Source organism: Neolamprologus multifasciatus, chromosome 5 (assembly GCF_963576455.1).
Source record: "Neolamprologus multifasciatus chromosome 5, fNeoMul1.2, whole genome shotgun sequence".
Taxonomy (NCBI): Eukaryota; Metazoa; Chordata; class Actinopteri; order Cichliformes; family Cichlidae; genus Neolamprologus; species Neolamprologus multifasciatus.
Window position 1 is genome coordinate 13,353,113 of NC_140443.1, and position 20,419 is coordinate 13,373,531.

Genomic DNA, 20,419 nt, shown 5'->3' on the forward strand with positions numbered 1-20,419 from the left:
TTCTTGATGTTGACCTTCTCATTGTATCTGTGTCAAATTTTAATGCACTAATCTGAAATACTAACACAACCATTTCTGAGGCAGACTCTGTATATGTATTTGAATCAGGCTGTCATACTGTACTTCTTATCTGTACTGATTAAATGAGATCTATGACATGTTATTGTACGCAGCTTACATTGTGTGTTTCTCACACAAAATAATCAATGTAAGGACTCCTAATTCTTAATTATTTTTCTATGGGCACACATTGTGTTTCAAAATTAATCTGAAACTGTTTATTGTCCGGTTCCAGCCTGAGAACATTTTTCTTTCATATCATTTTCATATCACACATAGAAAGAAACCACATTGCCCAACACTGACATGAATAAGACATGTTCAGGCTTAATGCAACCTGGAAAGATTAGATCAGATTTTGAGATACTTCACCCACCTGTTTCTCAACATTCTCCAACACACCCAAGGGAAGCTTCGTTCCTCTTCTTCCCAAATGATTCCAGTGAAATCTGTTTGGCACTTCCATTTTTCTTTTGTTCGTAAACCTCCAATTTTTCACTGGTTTCACATGGTCAACGTAAAATTTCCAAGTACAGATTATTTTGACTTTCATGTCCATGAACTTTTTCCAAATTATGTAGTTTTACAACTTAAATTTTTTAAGGGGACTTATAATGCCAGCATACTCACTGTCACGGTCTTGAATAGTCATATTAAATTTAAATATAAGCTCAGGTTTCGGACTCCTGTTTCAATACACATCTTTCAAATTTTGTTTGCAAAGTGTGGCCAATCAGAAGAAAGTTTAATTAAGCATTAGAAATTAAATAAATTGCCTGTTTTAGACAGAGTACGAACTAGGGAATTGCACCAAGGTCCACAATATGATAAATAAGGATTATCTTAAACTGTTCAGCTATGCTAGCAGAGCACAATAATTAAAAAAAATGAATTTGAAATTAGCATAACAAGTCCCTTTGAAAGTGTAATTTCAATACATTTCATTTGTTGTTTAGTAAAAATCAAACCTGGCTTGTGCTTTATACTTGGGGAGTGTTATTATTATTATTATACCTTATAATTGAGTCTTATAATATATATTATATATATTATAAGACTCAAAAAGACAAAAATCATTTCATTATGACACAGCATATAAGGTGAAAATGAACTATTGTGCATGATTTTTTTTTTTTTTTTGGAGATCCAAATCCAAAGTGACACCATACGTTGTTGAATTTGGGCCATAATCAGGCTGATGTCGTGTTGTCTGAACCTTAAGCATGTAACTTGAGGGTAAAACTCTTAAGGAGGTGCACCAAACTGTCATGTTTAACTAAATGATACATTATTTTTTGCATGTAGATCACTGACTCTGTAAGTCTTTTACCTTATTTAAGCTGCCTTGCTGAAAAAGCTACATCCTTGTGTACATGCCAGCACATTTCATATAAATTGCACAAGCAGTCCAACAACACAGGCCTGGGAACAGCATGACACTTTCATGGGTGTGGTGGGGCATGGTCTGCGGTGCCAGTGCAGAGGAGGCGGACGCACCTGAGCTGCGGATCTGGTCCTGGCTGACACCTCCGCCACCCTCACTGGCATTCCCCGACGGCGTGGGAGTGGAGGAGGTCCAGACTGTTCCAGTTTAAGTTCATTAGGTTATCTAAGTTCATTTGTTTATTAGATTCCTCTTGTGTCTTCTACCCCTGTCAAGTTTGTATTGTCATGTCTGTGTCTCATGTTTCCTCTTTTATTTTGAAGGTCCATGTCCTATGTCAGTGCAGTCAGCTTTGCTTCCTTTGTCTCGTTAGCATCAGCTGCTTCCCCATGTGTTTCCACTTCCCCTAATCACTCTTGTGTGTATTTAGTCTGTGTGTTTCTGTTCTCCACGCTGTGTTTCATGTCCAGGTTTTATTTGTTGTTTGTTTAGTTCTCCCAGTTTAGGTTAATGTTAGTTTTGCTTCAGTTTGCCTTGCTCTTTGTTTGTATTTTTCTTACCAGCCTCATTAAACGGTTCGCTTTATGTTAATACCCAAGTTTTGGTTCCACGTTCCTTTTGTGTCTGCATTTTGGGTCCTCTTTACAAATTCCTACAGTCTACCTTCGCCAGACTGTGACACTTCTAAAGTACACAAAAAATGACCCAAACATCCACAAGGTTTTACATTTTTGACAGTTTATTTGGCAAAATTATGCAATCACTTACTGACCCTTTACCAAATTGGGTAAAAATAAAATGTCTACATCAAGCTTTTTTTTTTAAATTTAGTGACTAAAATTACACAGCTTCTACCCTGTGATTCTGAGGAATTATGGTTGGACATTGACAGTACAGGTGCACTTGAGGTCTCTGAAGGAGGAGCAGTCAAAGTCAGCCAGGACAGTCTTCTTGCCAGTCTTCTTGGGAAGTAAGAAAAACGTAACACGAAACCTGTGGCTTGGTTTCAGGTCTGGAAGTCTGAGGGAAACATAAGAGTAAAACAGAACAGTTAAGGTTAATGTTTAATTTGTGAGACCGGATTGGTAAAAGCTTGTGTTCCTAGAACTGCGACGACAGGAGGAAGCTGCAAGATGGGCCAAGGAGGTGAGCAGAAGTTTCTCCACTGGAATTTTGCTGTCCTGATTTCAATGGCACATCCACTGTTTTACTCCACTGTTTTACACACCTTTACAGAAATCTCAGGGACTGCTGAGCACTGTAGTCAGTGGCTAGATAAAGGGGAAAGACCCCAGCTGAGCCCCGAGACGTTAGGGACTCACACCCAGGTGTGATCAGCTTCTAGTGAGCCTGTGTCATTTGAGGTGGTGTGAAGACGGAAATAATGCCGTTGCTACATGGAGGAAAAACTGGTGCACACAACACTTGTTGTGTAAAACTGTACACAAGCATTTAGAATCCAGATAAGTTTAAATTATGCACACACACTTACATGAAATTTTGCTCTCCGTCCACGAGACCACTTCCAGAAATAGTCAGAGTGCAATCTGTCAGTGTCTTGTTGACTGGGTTCATGAAAACCACTTCAGCAGTTGTGCTTTGGTTCACGCTTACCAGACTGGGAGTCTAAAAGACAAAGATTTTACAGTTCAAAAACTTTTGCATATGCAATATTGTTCTCAACCAAAAATTAGAAACCACAACACGTGTGTCACTTTCAGTTTATGCAACTTCTGCTATAAATATGACAACCCACATCATACAACACCACAGATACAGGAGGTGCATGTTTTATACAGTCATGCACAAAGAAAAACACTCACTCTCTATGACCATCGCGCATGATATCAGATAAAGGTTTGGGCACACTCAAGCGTTCCATCCCAAAGGACAAATATGAAATTTGGTATACATTAAAGACTGCCAATTGTAATAATGTGACCTAACTCCTCATGTAGCAATCAGTTTCAGTTTACCTGTACCAGCTCCATGACCAATTACTTTTAAATACAAGACATGTCAACTGGCAGCGATGGTGCTTTTTGTTTTGTGCTAATTTAGCAAGCCTTTAGCCTTCTAACATACCAAAAGATGGTGATTCTGTTAAAATAATTCCTGCTTCTTATAATGGCACATGCCGATTTCTAATTATTACATTTAGTTATTATTTGGTCAATGAACTGCTATGCCCACAAAAGGAGAGAGGCTGGAGAGAGGCTCTAGCTTCTCTCTCTAGGCGGAGAGCTGCCGTTAGCAGGTATGGCTGGTAGGGTTGGGCCTGTAAGGTCAGGCTCCCAATTTTTTCTTATCATTGAAGACAGGGCAGACAGCCAGAATTTTATATTTCATTTCACATAATTATATTTATCATTAAAACAAGTACAGCAGGAGATAACAACAGCTGTGAGCTAATGTGTCAGTTGTTCTTTGAACACAGACATATAATGATTACAGAGTGAGAGAGATGGTAGTTTTTTTTCTCACTGTGATGGAGATTGGAGGATCCAACAGAATGACATCATTCACTGCTAGGTAGACGTTTTTCGGCTCCAGCTTATCTGTGACCATAGCTGAAATCTTCATGCTGTCAGAGTCCCTCATGTGCTCATGGTACACCAAGAAGGGGACCAAGATAGGGATGGACAGATCTGGAGCAGACAGAGGGAGAGAATTATAGTTGTTGCAGTCTCTCATATGACCTGACCTCTCAATCTGTCTTTGAGGTATCTCTAATCTAAGAATAAACCCCACCCCACAAAAAACACTTCAAAACAAAGTTCAGATAAAGTCCTAGCCAATTGACGTACCTTTCCCAGGCAGCAGTGTCTCTTCCTTCACCTCACTCTGGATGTTTTTAACCAGTGAGCCATTGTATCTCATGGCCTGGGCGCTGATATTGATGGACACAGGCCTGGCAGTGCTGCTCTCACTGTTCAGCACCAGCTTCAGACTCACGTCCTGACTGTCCTTTGGCTTGGATACCTGCAGCACCACAAACAGAGGAATAAGGTACAATTCCCTGTGCACCAGGTTTATTGTGCATATTTCCTTAAAATATGATTAAAAAGATATGCTTAAAACAACAGCTTGTGAGATTTGAGTTTTCTTAATTTAGAAAAGCACTTTGCTTTTAGGTAACAACGGTAATGGTCATCTCTTTTTGAATAAGTTGTGGTTTTTGGGTGGTTTTTTGTTAAAATTGATTTACAATGGAGAGCATTAAGCACAGATAGTTCATAGCCTTTGCTAATTTCAGCCAGTGGCTATAAACTATGAGTTATGAGTTAAAATTAATTTAAAAAGGCAACAGAGGTAACTTTTTGTTACATTTGTAATAATAATAATTCAGAAAATTCACACACCAAGATAATAGTAAGTACTGAAATATATTTAAGATTCACTTAAATAGAAAAATAAAGAGATACAACAGGAACTCTGTGATGTACCTCTTTAAATTGGATGTATATTTTTGGCTGTGGAACGATGCCCCCAGGAGATGTTCCGTTCCCTTCATTGTCCTTATTTCTGGAGAGGGCATATTTAAATACGGTTCTCTCCTTCCCAGTGCCTGTGGGGATTGAAAATGTTGTTGAGTTCAAGAGTCACAAATTAATTTTTGATAAATAATATCATAAATAATAAATAATATCATAAATAATAAATAAAAAAATAATATCAAATGTATCAAATGAACATTTGATAAATAATATCAAATGTTCAGACCATAATGAAATGAACCTTCTCATTACTGATGAAGTTTATTACATCTTCATCTGCAATATATTTTGCAAATTCCTATTACTCCATTAGGTTTATATACTTGAATTTTGAAATTCCCAATAATACAAAATGTGACATAAATTATGAAATAATTCACAGATATAACTTTAATCTGTCAAAAGTAATAATAAATAAAAATTCTATAAATCTTAACCAATGAAAGTCAGACATTGCTTTTCAACCATGCTTCAACTGAATTATTTAAAAAAAATAAATGCATGAAACAGGCCTGGACAAAAATGATGGTACCCCTAGAAAAGAATGAAAATAATGTGACCAAAGGGACATGTTAATCCAAAGTGTGTTCACTAATCAGCATCACAGGTGTCTACAATCTTGTAATCAGTCAGTGGGCCTATATATAGGACTCCAGGTAGTCACTGTGTTGTTTGGTGACATGGTATGTACCACGCTCAACATGGACCAGAGGAAGCAAAGGAAAGAGTTGTCTCAGGAGATTAGAAAGAAAATCATAGACAAGCATGTTAAAGGTAAAGGCTATAAGACCATCTCCAAGCAGCTAGATATTCCTGTGACTACAGTTGCACATGCCATTCAGAAATTTAAAATCCATGGGACTGTAGCCAACCTCCCTGGATGTGGCCACAGGAGGAAAATTGATGACAAATCAAAGAGACGGATAATTCGCATGGTAACAAAACCCCAGAAAGACTTCTAAAGAGATCCAAGCTAAGATTCATTCTCAAGGAACATCAGTGTCAGATCGCACCATCTGTTGTTGTTTTGAGCCAAAGTAGGCTACATAGGAGATGACCAAGGAGGACACCATGGTTGAAAACAAATCATAAAAATGCCAGACTGGAATATGCCAAACTACATGTTGACAGGCCACAACACTTCTGGGAGAATGTCCTGTGGACAGATGAGACAAAAATGTAACTTTTTGCCAAGGCACATCAGCTCTATGTTCACAGACGGAAAAAGGAAGCATATCAAGAAAAGAACACTGTCCCAACTTTGAAACATGGGGGAGGCTCGGTTATGTTCTGGGACCGCTTTGCTGCATCTGGCACAGGGTGTCTCGAATCTGTGCAGCTTACAATGAAATCTCAAGACTATCAATGTCACGGTCGTACGGTCCTCCCCGGCGATCTGGAATTTTGTGTGTATTTTCTCTCGGAGCACTTGGGGATTTAACTGAAACAACTTTCTGGATAGCACCTTTAACTGTTTGTGACACCTCTTGGACACTGTAAATAAACGCACTGTTCACCCTGCTAACCTGAGCTCTGCATTTTCTGTCCTCTTTTTCCCCTGCAACCTTGACAATCAAGGGATTCTAGAGAGAAATGTGCTGGCCAGTGTCAGAAAGCTCGCAGGTCATGGGTCTTACAACAGGACAATGACCAAAAACACCCAAGAATGGCTAAGGGGAAGGCATTGGACTATTTTAAAGTGGCCTTCTATGAGCCCTGACCTCAATCCTATTGAGCACCTTTGAAAGAAGCTGAAACATGCAGTCTGGAAAAGGCGCCCTTCAAACCGGAAACAACTGAAGCAGTTTGCTCATGAGGAGTGGGCCAAAATACCTACTGAGAGGTGCAGAAGTCTCATTGACAGTTACAGGAATCGTTTGATTGCAGTGATTGCCTCAAAAGGTTGTGCAACAAAATAGTAAGCTGTGGGTACTATCATTTTTGTGTCCAGGCCCGTTTCATGCATTTATTTTTTTTAAATAATTCAGTTGAAGCATACTTGAAAAGCAATGTCTGACTTTCACTGGTTAAGATATATAGAATTTTTATTTATTACTTCTTTTGTCAGATTAAAGTTCTTTCTGTGACCATTGTGAGTTTTTCTTTCATTGACTGAAGGGTACCAACAATTTTGTCGACGTGTGTATAGTTTCATAATATCAGGATGGCAATGGACGAAATGGTCAGCTCAAATCTTTGAGTTTGTCAGCTGAACTCACCTTCCTTGTACTTGTACTTGTCTGTGATGTCCAGCCTCGTGTTGGAGCCAACATTCTTGGTGGAGATATTCTGTCCGACTGACTTGGTGTCAGAGAACATTTTCGTCATTGTGCCATCAGCTTTACACTGAACATAAAGAAAGAAACAATTTAGAACACAAAACTGGACATAAAACATTTCTGCCAAAGACTTCCTTCTAAATGTGATATTCATGTATTCATAGAGTCGAGCTATGTATACTAACCAGCCAGTCAATGCAGTCAGCATTGACCTCAGCAAAGACAAATGGGACATCATATTTGAGATCAGTTTCTCCATCCAAGATGGCTTTGACTGGGGCTGGACCACAGCAGTATACACCTGCATATGTAGAGCAGCTCATTCAGACAAAAATCAGTGTTCAAAAGCAATACTTAGAAATTAATCTTATATTTACTATCAATAAATTAGTAAGTAATAAAACAAAGGAAGAAACGGTTTAGACAAGAGATTTCATACCGTCACTCTTTTCCTGTGGTGTTGGATCCACAACTTGCCACCCGTCATATTTTCCATCCTTTGCCAGGTCAGTTCGGGTCATCCAGCACTCTAGCCAGACGTGGAAGTTCCTTAAACACATACAGAACAAAACATTCCAATGTTGGAGTGAGTGGAAACTCAATACTGGATTTAGAAAGTCCAGAACAGTCAACAGAGCTGGACTACGTGACAGCATAAGGAAATTAAAGTGGTTGATCAAAAACTGGGGGGTTGATGATTTTGACACCTTGCGGTTAATTTAAACATAGACAATTACAATGAAAGAATAATAAACCATCTTCAGCTGCACCAAAGAGTAAAACAGTTAAATGTGAATTATAAAATATTAGGGCTCTGTCTTCTAAGTCCCTTTTATTAAATGATTTAATAACTGACAACATATTAATTTGTTCTGCCTTACGGAAACCTGGTTACAACAGGTTATATCATGTTAGCTTAAATGAGTCCACACCCCCTCCATCCCACTGTCAGAATACTTGAGGAGGTAGAGTGACAACATCTTCTACTTCAATCTATTAATCATATTAATCATAGACTTAGATGGAGTTTTAATTCATTTTGAAAGCCTAACTCTTGGCCTAGTCCACCATAACGGAAAAAATCAAAAGCCAGTTTTATGTTACTATCTATCTTCCTCCCGGCATCCTCCAGATATCATGGGAGGCCCCTGCAATAGCCTAGACCTACTGCAGCGTAACTAAGAGAGGATTCAGGGTCACCTGATCCTTCCCTAACTACATGCTTAATAAAAAAGAAATGGTTTAAGTCTAATCTTAAAAGTAGAGAGGGTGTCTGTCTCCCAGTTCCAAACTAGGAGCTGGTTTCACAGAACAGGGGCCTGAAAGCTGAGGACTCCCATTCTACTTTTAAATATTGCAGGAACCACAAGTAAATCAGCAGTGTGTGAGCAAAGTACAAATTTAATGAAAAGCCAGAGCCTCCCCAGCCAAGAATCACAGACTTCATAGGTCCCTCAAACTACCAGGCCTCTGGCTGAGGACCCGAGGTTAAAGGACAAACAAAGATCACATGCAGGGTGAGTGGAGAAATATATATATGTGTGTGTATATGAAGACAAGAAAGTTTGAATGTTTGGTGAAAAGAGTAATAGATGAGGAAAGAATGTGTACTTCAATTGCTTTCTCAAAATATAAGCTTTTCTTGTCTTACCAGACACTGTCATCGGTCTCTTTCTCTCTCACTCCATAGTCAGCATGGTACACATCAATGGTGAGATTCTTGTTACTGTCACAAGCTGACTGAAAGTTGGTGATCACACGGCATGGGATGCCCAACAGACGCATTACTGGATCCCAAAAGACAAAGAAAACAGCCAAAAAAAAAAGAATCAGTCAATGAAGCATTTGTCAAATTGTACATTAGATTTTATTGTTAAATATCATTATTCTTAATGCTATGCCACTAGCTGGCCCAGTGATAGATATTACTGATTTGCTGGCCCCCTGCAAATCAGTAATATTATGAACTTCCAGAGAACTTCTAGTATTATCCTACATTAGCACTTTGGTCTAGAAAATTGGCGGTTGTACTGTGAGTAAGTGTCACGGACCCGGCTCTGGAGGACTCGGGGGTCCGTGAGCAGTTTTGACTGTTGTTATTATTATTATTATCGTTATTATTTGGTGATGTGTGTGTCTTTCTGCACAATGCTGTGTTAGTCTGTGTTCCACTCATATGTATAGGCAGGGTGTGGTTGTGTACGTGTGTGTGTCTGCGGGTGTGGCTAGAGGATGGAGCACAGCCACCTGCAAGCCTGATGGGTGTGGCCCTGCAGGAGGACTGGCTACACCTGAAGTTCCTGCCACACCTGTTGGTGATCAGGGCTCGTCGGGGGAGCTACTTAGGAGAGTGTTGGAGCTCCCACCGGTGCGGGATCATTGAGTTGTCGTCCCAAGTCAGTGTGTGACAGTGCTGTTCGTGTATGCCCGCCGGGGTTAGTGTTAACTGCTGTTTTCTGTGGTTTTCCTGCAGGAGGAAGAGTGGACCAGAAAGGCAGCACGCACGGGGTGTGCGGAAACACAACAGCGGGGAGCACGAGCACAGACGTCGGAGGGAAGCACACTCACGGGATTCAAGGGAGCAACAGGGATTTATTATGTTTACAGCTTTCACTGTAAATAAAGAGCACTGTTTGCATAGCAGAGTCTGTGTTTTGGGTCCTCATTCCCCATATCCCCACGGTCTGCCCGTGACAGTAAGGACTTGCAGAGTTAGTAAGTACCTGAACACATCACGCCAGCAAATACCCAGCACTGTCCATATTTGACTGATTGGCAGTTGATGTCATACCAGCGCTTGAGGATGGGATAGCTGCCAGACCAGTGAGTGGGTTCATTCCCACCCGAGTATGGACCTGACCACCGTCCCTCCAAGACGCCATAGTCATCATCACTGTTGATCTGGAAGCAAAAAAGGAAAACAAAGTTCTCCTTCTTATATTGTGATTTATATAAGTGAGCTATGGTTTCCCTCAAAATAGCTATAAAACATTAATAACAAAATGCCATAAACCATTTCTTCCTACATGTTACCTTGATTCCTTTTATATTTAAAGTATAATCCTTTAAATCATCCTTTTGCAGAAATGTTCTTTGCAAATAAAATACATCTGTACAGAACACATGTATATACATAAATATCCTACCATGGCGCTGACCACACGACTGACGTAGATGGGGTTACAGCGAGCAGAAACATCATTGGCTGCATTTGCCAGGTGTTTGGGGTTGACATCCAACATCTTCAGACAAATCTTCACCATGTCCTCTTCAAACTGGGCAGGAAGAGAGCAGCTTATCTTAAACTACAGTGGTGTAAGTCATTCATACTTCATAGCAGAGCAAGTCTATTCATACTTATCGTCAAAAATTATCTACAGTAGTGTCAGATTGTATCTATGTGACTCACCGAGTCATTCCTGTGTGGTTACATTCTTAAACTTGACCTGCAGGCAACTAGCAAACATAAATATGTTTTTGCTTATACAAAGGTTGATGGTGGTTACATCTTCTTTCTCTTGTGTTAAACATTTATCAAGAATCTTAAATTATTCTAGATACTGTATACGCCCCTTTACATTAACCAGTTTTATTTTGCTTTATAGAAGATAAAATATTATAGTGGTGTGAAGACAATGGTGTTTAAACCCTTAAAATAAAATATGCAGTAGCAATGAAATTTTAGCATTATTCAGTAGCTACCATCTTGGTGGAGACCAAAATCCAAAATGTACCATACTTGTGGGGCCCAACCAAAATCCAAGTCCACATGACTTTGAAGGAATTTTTCAGACTCAAGATGTGGTTTTAGTGTCAGGGTTACAATTGGGTTATGGTTAGGTTTAGGGGAAGGGTTAGGGTTAGGCATTCATTTTTGATGGTTAGGATTAGGGTAAGCAGCTAGGGAAAGCATTATGTCAATGAGACAACACCCGACGTGTGCGTGTGTGTTTGTGTGTGTGTGTGGTGTATACCTGCCCAAAGTCCCAGGGAACAGATCTGATGTAGTTCCCACTTCCACTATAGATTATACCATGTTCATTCAACACATACTCCTGTCTCTGTGCCTCATCGGAGAGAGACACTGAATCATCTACAGTAAAAAGGACAGGGATAAATACTTAAGACATAAAGATCAATAGATAGTGTTTTTAAAGAAAACAACATCAACAGATGAACAGTGTTGATGGACAGTTAGGCAAACTGGCAGCAGACAGAAAGATAACAAACCTACCAGGGCACCAGGGATTGAAGAGCACTACCAGAGTTGCAAACAAGGTTTCCTCGTCCCTATATCTGGCAGTTAAGTTGTACTTTCCAATTGGAGCATCAGCTGGAGGGGTAATGGTTAAGTTCAAGGAACCCGTTAGTGGGTAAGATCTCTTCTCAAGCTCCACCTTCCATACCGCCTTCGCTGATGGTGAACGGCAGATTTTGTCTGGAATACCAAAGCATGACTTTGTCCCCAGGTTCTCGGATGGATGTTTTCCTGTTGAGAGGATTCACAGAGGTAATAGGTAACTAGAGATAAACAATACAATACAATCAAACCGTTTTAACCACCAAAGATGGACATTATGAAAACTATCCTACTTAAACCCGCATTAATTCTAATGACCGGCAGGTGGTGACTGTTCAAAAAAGTGCAGTTGCAAAGAAGACTATGAGGAAACAGCAGTAAGTAAACACTTTTATGGTTTATGGTCGCAGTCCCTATTTTCAAATTTTACTGAATGCAACATCATGTTCCTGTTACAACATTGTTCTTCATTATCATCAGAAACAATGCTCTATGAGTGACAAGTCACTAGTGCAGGTGTGTGTCGTGTTTCTCAGTTTCTCAGTTCTTTTCCTTGACATGTCAGTCAGGTCAAAGGCTTTAAAACACCACTGTCTATAAACTGGTGCAAACTTTCACACCAGTTAGGTCCATCTTTAACTTACCGTCTATGGTCACTGACAGGACCTTCTATGTCCAAAAAAAGAATTTAATAAACATAAATCAGTACCTTAAAGATGCATCATTACTCTTTTTTTAAATTACGCATTAAAAGGGGAAATGGGTTCAAAGTTGAGCACAGTCCAAGAATAATTCTATGGAGCTATAAATGAGCATTATAGGTTACCATTTGAAAGTTTAGCCATGTTTACTAAGATATTGACCACATATACATGTACAACACAGAACAAGTAAATGTGTCTCTCATTATAGACTTGCACCTCTCACTCTATGACAGCTGGGGTAAATATTAACTTTCAAACTTGTTAGAATTTGCATTATGTACTGTACTTCCATGCACATTTCAATCATGCCAGTCACTGCCTCCATTTTTAATTTCATGCCAACAAAGACATTGCAACCAATGACTGAAAGCAAAAGAAAAACTCTGGTCACATCCAACTGTGCTAGTAGGTGAAAGCCTTTAAGAAGTAAAGCTTAGTTTACTTACAACTAGGGATGGGTACCGGTATCCGGTGCCATGATGGCACCGGTTCTGACATAAACGGTAGTAACCAGACCGAAAAGCAGCGCACATTTCGGTGCTTTATTTCGGTGCTTTTTTTCCTGAGCTGTGATACACTTTCTTCTTCCTTACATTTGTATTGGCGGTTGGCAAACAACTGAAAGATGCATTACCGCCACCAACTGGTATGGAATGATACACTTTAGATTCTAGCCAATCATTTTAAGTTTCCGAGAATAGTAGGCGGGTCCAGGTACGTACGTTCTTTTAGAGCAGAGCTACAGATTAAAAATGTCCAAGGCGAAGCGGTCAAAGGTCTGGCTGTACTTCACAGCAAAAGATGCAAACTCAGCAGCTGCAACAAGTGCTTTAAGCTGATACTGTGATACTGTCAAAGGAGGTCACACCTCAAATCTGATGAAACACCTGGCGACGCATAGTGTTTTTTTTTTAAAGCCGAGAAATGCGCCGTATTTGATAGCTTGCTGCGAGACCTCACACCGAGCACATCTACTGCTTGTGGGTTGCCTGTTATCGGACCCGGAATTAGCAACATCCCCCAAAAACCCGAAGAGGAGAGTCCTGGCCCCTAGCCCTGCCAGTGTAGCAGAAATGATGACGGATGATGATGGCAGCAGCAGCCGTTCTTCTCTGCGTGAGTAGCTTAATGTTGTTCGTGTGTAATTTACGTTGAGTAGGCTAACCACGTTATTACATTAATGCATGTAAGGTGAACAGCAAACACCATCATAGCTACATGCAGCTGTCTTCTTGTTTGATGGCAGATACTCCCTTCACCCTGGACAAAAAGGCTAAAATGACCAAAGAAAAAGTGGAAAACAGTTAAACATGAGAGGTTTTTGGACAAAGTTTGTGTTTTTTTCCATTGTTTAAGCACTGCTTCCAGCCAAGAGTGATACCATATATGCCCCATAGCTGCAGAAAAGGCTAACATTGTTATCTTTTTACAAAAAAACAGCTGAACATGAGAGGTTTTTGGACCACTTTTGTGTTTTCCATTCTTTAAGCACCGGTTTGAGCACCGTTTAAGCACCGGCACCGTTTCAAAAGTACCGGTTTGGCACCGGTATCGGATAAAACCTAAACGATACCCATCCCTACTTACAACAGAGCCTTTCCCTTTTGTGTTATGTCTAGCTTTCTCCTCACCCTTTCAATTGTCTGCTCCACCCTCATTGCTGTCACCTGACATAATTTATCTTAATCTCTCTTTCTATTAATAAATATAAAACCTGCTCTCTGTTTGAAATATCTGGCTCCTGTGTTTAAGAGCTCTTTTTAAACTACACTAACACACATGTATCTTTCATTTTTAATGGGTTTCACAAAGGTCTTGATAGACATCCATATTAAGCATTCCGAAACATTAATATCGCTGATAAAACAAAGAGAAAAAGAAGAAAATAGAGAAAACAGAAACAAGAAAAAAAACCCTCATAAAACACTGTTGATACACGGAAATCAATTTTCAAACAGTTCTTTTATTACTTCAATAAAAAAAATCTATTAAAAGAAAGTTATATGCAATTTAAAAAATATCTTCATTGTATAATTATAGACCAACCTGTTTCTGCAGTGATGGTGAGCGGGTAAAGGTCAGGGTTGACAGGTTGCGTCAGTTCAACTTTCACAGTGAACGGCTGGCCTCTCCTCACAATCAGCTGATCCTTTGAGAGTTTTTTGGTGTGGTGTTCAGTGTTGTTGATCTCATAGTTGAGATTGACTTCTTTAAAAACTGGAATAAAAAAATAAAAAAATAAAAAAATAACTGAAACAGACAAAATCAAAAGAACTGTGGCTAGTATTCCAGGATACTGAAACCTTCCTCCTGTTAGTGTCTTCTGTGTGTGTGTGTGTGTGTGTGTGTGTGTTTTCCTTTCCTTTTTCTCTCCATATGTTTGCCTTAAATGTCAAATTAACTATTCCACACTTAAGGACTAAAGCCCACAGTGGTGATATGTTTACTCTATCTTTCCAAACTGTCTCCTACACATAAAGTTTAATAATTAATAACAAGAATTACATATTTTGCTGCTCACGTTTACTTTGACAAAGTTTAGTTGCTGAGTTCAAATCTGAAAACCCCTTTCCTCCAACATGTCTTACTTTTTAGTTATGATGTTGCAAGAATTTGACAATTAGGATGACTGAACAGAAACAGCAACGTATTTCAGCATTTAAGAAGTAAGTTTGGTCTTGAGATAAGAAAAGCCAGATGTTTCATTCTAAGGTTATTTATAGATGTCTGCTCAAGAAATGGATAAATGTAAGCACAATAATTTAATGGAGCTCAGAAGGTAAAGCAGGTCATCTAATCGGAGGGTTAGTGATTCAATCCCTGGCTGCTTCAGTCTGCCTGCCAAAGAATCACTGGATAAGAATAAACCCCTAGTTGCTCTCTGATGTGTCCGTCAGAGTATAAATATTAGATAGAAAGTACTGAGACATAAAAAAGTGCTTGTGTAATGTGTGTGAATGAGGCATGCTGTATAAAAATCAATCTGGCATACTGGTATTTAAACTGACTTCAACCTGGACCTAATTTTGTTTTACAGAACATATTTTGGATTTTCACGGTTGTGAGATAATGACCACAGGCATGCCGTTAGCTTTGTCTGGGTTTTTTTTTTTTTATTGTGATAAAGTTGAGCATATCACAAAAAAAATCTTCACTTGCTTTAATCCAATGCATTTTTATTCCTCAGAAGCTTTTTTTTTTTTTTTAAAGAAACTGCAAAGGTGACTGGAGTCACATCATCTATAAGCATTTTATGACATTGTTTTTAATTTACCAGATAAAAACTGACACAGATTCAACCTTTTCTAAAAATCTCTTTTTTATTTTGATTTGCTTCTAACAAACCATATAATATAATATTATGTAAATACATTTTATTATGTAAATAATACATCTTGTGTTAAAAAGAAAATATAAATAATAATACATTCTTCATGCATAAAATATATATAAGGTACGATGTATTGTAAACAGTGTTGGGTAAGTTACTTTAAAATAGTAACTTAGTTACATTACTAGTTACTTCTATCAAAAGTAACTCAGTTACTTCAAGTTACTTGTTACTTTCAAAGTAACTAGTTACTAGGGAAAGTAACTTTGGTTTTACTCAGAATTCTCTTGTTAATGTGTTGCTTCCATAACTTTGCCAGTCTTCTAGCTTGCTTACTTGCCACAAGTGCACTGTGCCACCTACCAATAGAAAGGAAAAGATAATACATATGAGAGAAATCCCACGCCTGGACCGTCATTGACTGCTGCCATGATTCTAGCCTACGTCACAGCGTCATGTGCGCCTTTTACATCCAACACAAAAACTGCAGTCGTGGTGCTTTGATTGTACTCAGAACTCGGAAATTCTGCCTTCTGAATAGGAAGATGTAGGTAACACCAGACTGCAGATGAGCTGCATACAGGGCTGGACGGGGACAAAAAATCGGCCCGGGCATTTTGACTAGAGACCGGCCATTACAGGAAAAATCATAAAGCCTTTGAATGAAAACAAACGCTGTTGTGACAGTGATGTTCACTGTTTTGATGGTATATATGCATCAATCGTTTGTTGTAAGATTCAGATAATTATTTTTTAAAAGCTAGACATTTTAAATGAGAATAAGAAAGAAAAGTATTTCTTTGTGCCCACCTCTCCCTGTTAATGCCCCACCTGGCGCCCCTGGCAAAACTTTGCTAGATCCGCCCCTGCACAGTTACCAGCTGTCAGCTACCTAAAAAAGGATCCTGGGGTTATCTGTCTCTCAGAAACAGTTCATAACTTCCCTTCAACTCATTCATGTCACCTAAAAGGTAAACCTGTATCTCCATCACCTGTTCAGCTCTGATGATTCAGTAAGGACATCTCCTGGTTTCGTTTCCCTCTCACCAGATAAACAAACCGACATCATGACCAGCAGCTTTTTTGCAGCTGTGGCTCCAGCAAACATCAGCTGATACTAGGAATTAATATTAAATAAATTCTAACAACAGCTGATCAAGCTTAAAAGTGCTGCTGTTGTTTAACGCGACATCGGCTGGTTTCCTCTTTCTGGCGCAAAGTGGGCGATAAACAAACAAGAGAGCCGATCAGCTGATCATTGATCAGTTTTCATGATTGAAGTAGAAACGGGAGAGGGAGGGGGAGAATGAGAGAAGAAGAGGCAGCTGTGCAGCAAAGACACAGAATAACTCCAGCTTTGTGTCTTTTTCATTGTAGCTGAATTACGGGACAAACTGTTCCTTTTCACCTCAATAAGAAATGCATAATATTTTCTCTGAATACCAGACGGGACGGTTGGCAACTCTAATAACTTATGAACAAAATAAAGTTTAACAGCGTTAACATCATAGCACCCACCCAGCTGTATAGAAACTCGGTCATGCTAGCTAGTACGCAGTACGGAAAAAGTCAGAATAACGAAAATAAACTCCACCAGTGGCGGTCCTAGCCTGTTTGGCGCCCTGGGCAAACACACCCTCTGGCGCCCCCCCCCCCCCCCTCACACACACACACACACACACACATGAAGAGAGAAACAGAGTATGCATTGTATGCAAATGTTGTATGCAAACGGCTACTAAACAGACATAATTCGTCATACAATGAGAACAGGACAAATCAACAATTGACACCGACTAATTAATATTATATTATTGTATATATTGTTTGGAGTTTAGTCTGTTACTGTTACTATCTTTACCATTTCTTCTTGGAGGAACTGTAACCCACATAATTTCCTTAGGGATTAAGAAAGTATTCTGATTCTTAATGTTTTAGGATACATGACCTGCCATTATCCAATGACACATCTGCTTACCTGTATCTTTTGCTCGTTTCTCCTTGTAGGAGTCATAATTAAATGTATTGAATTTTAAGGATCACTGCGTTTTCATTTGTTTGGTTGCTATGGTGATGTGTAATGGGAGTCACGTGGGTGCTAGCGGCGACATTAAGAGGGCGTTGTCAGTCTGTCTTTCACTGGTTTGATTTTGACAGAGCAGGGCTGGGTAGCCATAGTTTTTGTTGACCGCAGCACAACGAGTTTCCTCTTGTTGCATTAGAGCCTGTGATGTTTTAAGAGTTTGAATCGCGAGCCGATCACATTGCTCTGTAAACTTTTCAAGCACTTTAATAAACAAGCAAGCAATTCCACCTCTCGCATTATTGCGTAAAGTTGACAGGCAAATAGGCAGGCTCAGTCCCCGGCCTCTAGCGACTGTGGAAGTCGCTACGCTCCTCCTCTTCTTTTCTCTTTTTTTAGAGTTTAAAAACGGGTTGTGTGTGAGACTTTAGATCAACAAAATATAAAATATACATTTTCAATTGTTATTGATCCCTTTACCCCTAGTCCTAAAGTGTGTATTTATTTTCTTACTCTTCTTATATATATTGTTTGTTTACTTGCACTGCTGTAACTGGAGCCTCGTCGTCTCGTCTCTCTATATACTGGACTGTATGTAGCGGAGATGACAATAAAGTTTACTTTGACTTCAGCAGCAAGCTGGCGCACCGAGCGCTCTCGCGCTCACTTTTCGCGTATAGAATTTTGAACATCGGTGCAAATTATAAGTCTGTATCATGATGTCTGGTGTTTTCGTGTTTGTTGGTTTGTTTGTAATTTGTTTTATTTTGCGAGTTGGTCATTTTTGCTGCTCCAGCCAGCCAGAGCATTCCCCGCCGCCCCGCCCTCTCCTCCCTGTGCCGCAAGCAGCAGGCGCACCTCGCAAACGTAGGGCGCCCTTACTCCCAGCAAATGGGCGATAGAAAACCAATGCCATTCCCAATATGCGCTGGCATGATGTCGGGGCAGCATGAGAACGAGCCGTGATGCCGCCCCCACCATGATGCCGCCCTGGGCAACCGCCCGTGTCGCCCGTATCTAAAACCGCTACTGAACTCCACCCAAACTTGGTTTATATCTGACCCAGATAGACTGCAGGTCATAACTTCTTACCTGAAGTTCAGTTCACACTTGGACCGGCGGCCGCCTCGGGTCTCTTTTCCTTCTGTGTCCCCTTTCCCTCATCCACCTGCTGCCTCCACCACTTGCTAATGTTACAGAATCTGTGGAAGCTCCGCGATAGCCACCACACGAAGTAACGAGTAACGACCCTATCTAAATCCCAGTAACGACTAACGCGTTCCTGATTTTGGCATAATAACTAGTTACCGTGCTCGTTACCACAATAATAACGTAGTTACTGTAACGCGTTACTTAATAACGCGTTAGTCCCAACACTGATTGTAAATGATGGTAAAGTTCAGTTAATGTACATCCAAAAGTTGCTGTACTTACTTGACCGTCTGGTCTCCGATGACATCTTTCTAGACTTTCTGCAGCAGTTTAAGTTCAGCGAGAAGCTCTCTGGAAGGCGCTGACCAGCACACTGACAGGATACGCTGAACCATGGTGGATTTTAAACCAACTCCTACACCCATCCCCATTTCACAAACTAGATTAACCAGCTCGATTAGCCATTTCCTGGTTGTTCAAAAGCTGCTTGCGCGCGCACACACACACACACACACACACAAGGGTAAAGAATGTTACCAAACCTGGATCGACTCAAGATATGAATAACTTTTAAGCAAGATCAAACCGCACCCCTGGCAAAAAAAAAAATCTAATTCCATTTAGCAATCAAAAGCGAACCCATTGCATGACCTCACTGTCAGAGGTGTCATTATGGACCTGACGGTAATTTGTGGACACCAGCCTTTTGGTGTTGCTGAGGTAGTAAATACCATTAACTTGTTTTAACAACTGATTTGGGTATTTCTAAAGTTTCTGCTGTCTCTTTGTTAGATTTATTTGTGTTGTTCAGCCTGATCACCTCCATCACTTGCACTAACATCTCTTTGGGCCTCTTATTTAAAATTAAATTTGAATTACAGCAAAGAGCTTGTCGTGTTAGTCCATTTGATTGACCTTTGTTATCATTACTTATTTATTTACTTTATTTTAAGTTATTATTAAGCAATAACCTAGATAAGTGTAAGTAACAGTAAATACTTTAAATATTGAATTTTATTGTGCACGTAAGACCGACAGCACACAATGTGTGTGAGCGCGCTTGTATTCAGAAGGTTTCTCCATGTAACGATTGGCTGGAGGGTGTGGGGAGCCATAGCCCTGCCCCCCAGAGTATGAAGCAGACACAGAGGAGATCCAGGCATTTTTCGACGTTACAATCAGTATGTAAGCACACAGGTTTTAAAAATCACAAACTGTAATCCACAAAATGCAGTCTGGTCCATAATTATACTTCTGGCAGTGAGGTCATACAATGGGTTTGGTTTTTTTGTTAGCAGGATTACTCAGTGCATTTAAAGCAGGAACTGCGCACCTTGCTATCAAAAGTTTGGTAAAGTAGCATGAGTACTGTAAAGTTTTGTAGAGTCCTTTTAAAAAATCACACAAGCAACACACCACATCTGGCATATATAGTTACATTTTATATAGTACACTGTTGAAATTGTAAAATGTATAATCCAGTGATCCACTTATTAGTAATTTTTGAGTAAATGGATGTCACTGATAAATCAGTGGTGAACAGTGTTGGGTAAGTTACTTTAAAATAGTAACTTAGTTACATTACTAGTTACTTCTATCAAAAGTAACTCAGTTACTTCAAGTTACTTGTTACTTTCAAAGTAACTAGTTACTAGGGAAAGTAACTTTGGTTTTACTCAGAATTCTCTT

The 20,419-nt window shown here is 39.6% G+C and overlaps 1 protein-coding gene across 1 annotated transcript; it reads right to left on the minus strand.

Moving 5' to 3' along the window:
* Nucleotides 1-2,165: 2,165 nt before the first annotated feature.
* LOC146518163 (protein-glutamine gamma-glutamyltransferase E-like) lies at nucleotides 2,166-19,604 on the minus strand. The gene is made up of 15 exons (XM_085158742.1): nucleotides 19,013-19,604; nucleotides 14,271-14,441; nucleotides 11,455-11,709; nucleotides 11,195-11,313; nucleotides 10,367-10,495; nucleotides 9,944-10,121; nucleotides 8,872-9,007; nucleotides 7,660-7,769; nucleotides 7,406-7,521; nucleotides 7,161-7,287; nucleotides 4,891-5,012; nucleotides 4,252-4,426; nucleotides 3,929-4,092; nucleotides 2,937-3,070; nucleotides 2,166-2,464 (listed from the first exon to the last, which is right to left on the minus strand). Exons 1-15 carry the CDS (start codon nucleotides 19,035-19,037, stop codon nucleotides 2,317-2,319), a joined length of 2,109 nt encoding a protein of 702 aa, XP_085014868.1. The 5' UTR covers nucleotides 19,038-19,604; the 3' UTR covers nucleotides 2,166-2,316.
* Nucleotides 19,605-20,419: the final 815 nt, after the last annotated feature.

What these genes read in the sequence shown, in the direction of transcription:
- LOC146518163 (XM_085158742.1), bottom strand. Translation starts at nt 19,037, where the DNA reads ATGTCATCGGAGACCAGACGGTCAA. An exon ending in CACCATCACTGCAGAAACAG is followed by an intron (nt 11,710 to 14,270) that starts GTTGGTCTATAA and finishes TCCTCTCAACAG; the next exon opens with GAAAACATCCATCCGAGAAC. An exon ending in CTTCAATCCCTGGTGCCCTG is followed by an intron (nt 11,314 to 11,454) that starts GTAGGTTTGTTA and finishes TTTTTACTGTAG; the next exon opens with ATGATTCAGTGTCTCTCTCC.